This window comes from Vollenhovia emeryi, unplaced genomic scaffold (assembly GCF_000949405.1).
Source record: "Vollenhovia emeryi isolate VEMERY1.0 unplaced genomic scaffold, V.emery_V1.0 DF939241.1, whole genome shotgun sequence".
NCBI lineage: Eukaryota > Metazoa > Arthropoda > Insecta > Hymenoptera > Formicidae > Vollenhovia > Vollenhovia emeryi.
In genome coordinates, this window is record NW_011967125.1 from 208,024 (window position 1) to 212,012 (window position 3,989).

The 3,989-nt window shown below is 36.2% G+C and overlaps 1 protein-coding gene across 4 annotated transcripts in view; it reads right to left on the reverse strand.

Annotated features, from left to right (window-relative positions):
* The window catches only part of LOC105560118 (glutamine--fructose-6-phosphate aminotransferase [isomerizing] 2-like), an 18,295-nt gene that overhangs the window by 5,401 nt on the left and 8,905 nt on the right, over positions 1-3,989 (reverse strand). For 2 of the 4 annotated variants that reach the window (XM_012008939.1, XM_012008938.1), the window contains exons 2-7: positions 2,809-2,916; positions 2,180-2,269; positions 1,920-2,063; positions 1,665-1,831; positions 1,406-1,547; positions 456-482 (exon numbers count right to left, since the gene is read on the reverse strand). In XM_012008939.1, the coding sequence (XP_011864329.1) occupies positions 456-482; positions 1,406-1,547; positions 1,665-1,831; positions 1,920-2,063; positions 2,180-2,269; positions 2,809-2,916 (678 nt within the window). The remainder of the gene's footprint in view (positions 1-455; positions 483-1,405; positions 1,548-1,664; positions 1,832-1,919; positions 2,064-2,179; positions 2,270-2,808; positions 2,917-3,989) is intronic. The other 2 variants (XM_012008941.1, XM_012008940.1) reach the window with 1 other exon arrangement.

The window sequence follows — 3,989 nt, forward strand, 5'->3', positions numbered from 1 at the left end:
GTTACAAGATGAGTCACTTGGAACGAGAATAGAAATATGCCAATTAGCGAGCAAATGAGAGCATGTGTTACGGTGTTAAAGCAAGAAAACGAATGTTGGATAACAGCCTGTGTGATAAGAAACTAAAGACCTGAACGCGACTGTCGAGATCGACGATGTTAACAATTTTGCACGAAAGACAACTGTACGTAAGAGTCATATGAAATATCGATTTAGGCATTTCTCAATCACTGGATCTTAGCGATAGAGGTAGAATAGTGCATGCTCGACAGTAATTGTTCACAATGATAATCGTGAGTGGATCAAGCGATACGCGCATCAACAAGAAACATTTCGATTTACCACATATAGATATGAAGCCATTTTCGTTTCTTTTTATATTCTCGTGTTACAGCGAGAGATCCAGTGCCGAGACCGGAAATCAAGATAAATTTAGTATAATAGGATGTATATACCTTTGTTTATTGCGCATTGAAGATCGTCTGACGGCATGAAAAGTTGTAGAACATAACCGCAAGGTGTTCATGCAAAAGAAACACTTATATAATAATCCACAGTAAACTCATACGGAAAGAGAGCTCATGTGCAATGCAACTTGCCAAAGTCTAAAGGAACAGGCGATAAGTATTGGAATTAATAGTCATGCATCTATTCGAACTCTTCAACAATTGCAATACTGATGGACAAACTAACAAAAAAAAACAAGAAAAATGTTGCAAATCTAAAAATGCCATATTACAATTAATTTCTATTCAATTACATCCATTGTTATGTTTAATTAATATTTAATAATACAAGATCTAACTTGTGAAATGCTAATCTTGAAAAATTAGTTTACCCGAATGAATACGCGATACACTACAATACGATCACAAGAGTATACGGCGATGTCTCTCCGATAAACGTTATTTCAATGAGCATTGCGCAAAAATCAACGTATGATATAATATCAAGATACAAGATGCGTGTGACAACATAAATAGTAAAGCCAGATATAGTTTAGTCGCACGAGCATGTTTATTTTCATATCGAGTATCTTGTAGTTTGGTATTAATGGAAAAAGCGCATGCTTAGTTAGTTATCAGTCATAATGAAGTATTAGTCGCCTTTCTCTCAAACGTGGAATTGCGTCGACACACAATCGACACTGCAGGTAGATTAGATAGATAAGAGAGATCCTCGAGCAATACAATACAATACAAACGCCTTCGTATCCGCTGATTAATTATCGCGTAGGGAGACGCGTACCTAACGCTCTTTGCCTTTATATTATATTAAAATACCAGACAATGTTGGATCGATAGTTACGATCTCGATACTTAACGCTTGACATCGGTCAGGAATAATCCTTTGGTTTCTCGTGGCGTAGATCGAAATTGGATCTTTCCGCGATATTCAAACTTACCTTTTCCGTACAGAATAGGCACGTGATCGGTAGCCAGTCTAGTTTTCGTCTTGATACCAACGATAAGCGGCGATCCTCGCCTCGTAGCTACGCACTCACCCGGGAAATACTTGCTTTTGAAACATAGCGCGAAAGCCCCTTCCTAAAAATGATAATAATATTTCCGTTATCTTACTGTGGATTTTTACTGTGTTTAATAGCAAATGTAAACTAATCACAAAACAGTTTTTATTTAGATATTAATTAATATAATTCTTACCAATTGCTGAACAACTTGCTCGACGAGCTCACGGAACGAATACGCGGGATGCTGTACCCAGAGATGGTGGATCAATTTAGCGATAACTTCGGTGTCGGTATCGCTTTCAAATACGTATCCTCTCTGATGCAGCAGAGTTTTGACTTCCTTGTAATTCGTCACGATACCTACATTCAAGACAATCGTACAGGAAGAATCGAAAGAAAGATTTCGTAACGGGACGCATACATATATATTGTACATGACGAACGTTACCATTATGAACAACAAGAAAGGCGTGCTCGCTGTCAGAACGCTGGGGATGGGCATTTATCTCCGATGGTACACCATGGGTCGCCCATCGCGTGTGAGCGATGCCGACGTGATATTGAGTTTCCGATTCAAAGTCAAGATCAGTGCCTACGAATAAACATGGTTAATTTTACGCGACAATGACGACAAAAGCGGTCGAGCGATGCGTAAGAAAGACCACGCCAAGTAGTCCCACAAGTCTGAAAACGTTAACCGGCACTTACGACAAAATATTTCCTCTTCGAGAGCCTTGACCTTTCCCTGCTTCTTAATAATCGAGATGTCCTTGCCATCCGCACTGTCGAGGGCGACGCCTGCAAAAGGACATCGTGTAAAGGAATTCCTATAAACCAATACGACGTTGCCTCTTTTATTTATTTGCCGGGAAGCTCTTTTCCTTTCTTTTCTTCTTCGAACCATCGCATCGCAAATTAAAATAAAAACGAATGAAAAAAGTAGAGTGGCCGAGTTGAATCCAAGGTGGAATCTAACTTGAACGATAGAAATCCTATCCCTTTACCACGTAGATATTCAAGGACACACACACTCTCTCTCTCTCATATGCGACATTCAAAACTGCAAGTAATTACTTATATGTTTCAAAATGTGTGAAACGAAAACCCATGAGAAAGATTATTCTTTAACTATCTTAAGATATTTTAGAAACTTTGTTTTTCTTAATATCTTGCATTTTTCTAGTATACTTTCTAGTATCAGGTATAGTCGAAAATAAATAGTCTTCTTTTGTTGCTTCTTTATCTTCCTCTCCATCTTTTCATTGTGAAATAACATTTTCATAAAAGCACAATATTTTTGGTGGAAAGAAATTTCAAGATTAGAAATGTCGACTTACCTGCAGAATCATATCCACGATATTCTAATCTCTTGAGGCCAACGACCAATAGTTCCAATATCTCCTTTCTGCTCTTCGGCGTCAAGTAGTTTAGATAGGCAAAAATTCCTGAGGAATTCAAAACACAATTACTACTCAAATCATCAACCATCTATGATAAAAATACAATCACATTGAATTATTGTTGATAGATACTGTTGATAATAAGAATATTATATCTATCTTCCACTCTAATGTTATTAATCATTTCTTATTAATCAATAATCTTCAAGTATCACATAATATCTAACGTCTTGGGCGACCATAAAATTTGCAAGTTTGCATTAACTGTATTAGTATAATTACATATAATTAATGAGATATGACCCTGTGACAGAAGCTTTTCTTAAAATCTATAATTTAATATTTTCTTTTTTATTAATTTAGCTAGTTAGTTTGTCTCTCCTCCTTCCCACTCCATCTCCCTCTCTTTTTCACTCAATACCGTTTTATCCGTATTATTCTATTACATTGTGTAAGTTTTCCTTGGACGGTTTAATCGCTCTGATAAGCATTATACATATGTGCATTTACTTGACACCTTTAACGTTCATCTATTAATTAATCATAAATTTTTTATTATATACGTTATATTAACTCCTGTATATTTTTTGTTTTATTTTTGTCTTTCTCCAGATAATTGAATTTCTCTTTCCGCCAACTCCCACGGATACGACCTTCGGAATCGAGAGACGATGCTCAGTGTCAGTGAAATGAAGAGAATCCGTAGCTAAGGCGAATGTCTTTTATTTTTATACTTGTAGAATTTATTTTTAAATAATATTAATATAAATATAAATTCGTCTCCCTGTGACTTTTCTCCAAGATGCAGCTAAAGAAAATCAAAGACATTTATGGTGGGCGACAATGGGCCGTCTCTTCATTCCATTGATCCCTGAACCGCCTCTCGATCTCGAAGGTCGTATTCGCGAGAGAATGCAGAAAGACAAATTAATTCGATGTAACGGGAACGTAAAAAGAGAATATTAACATGCTAATCCGTAGAACAACATCAGATATGCAAATGCACAAGCCATATAGCTCGAGAAGCGAATAATCACAAATGTAAGAATTCCCCTAGTTTACTATCTACCTCTAATCTAATAAAAAAAATCACTTATTGATTTTTATATTTTATAATT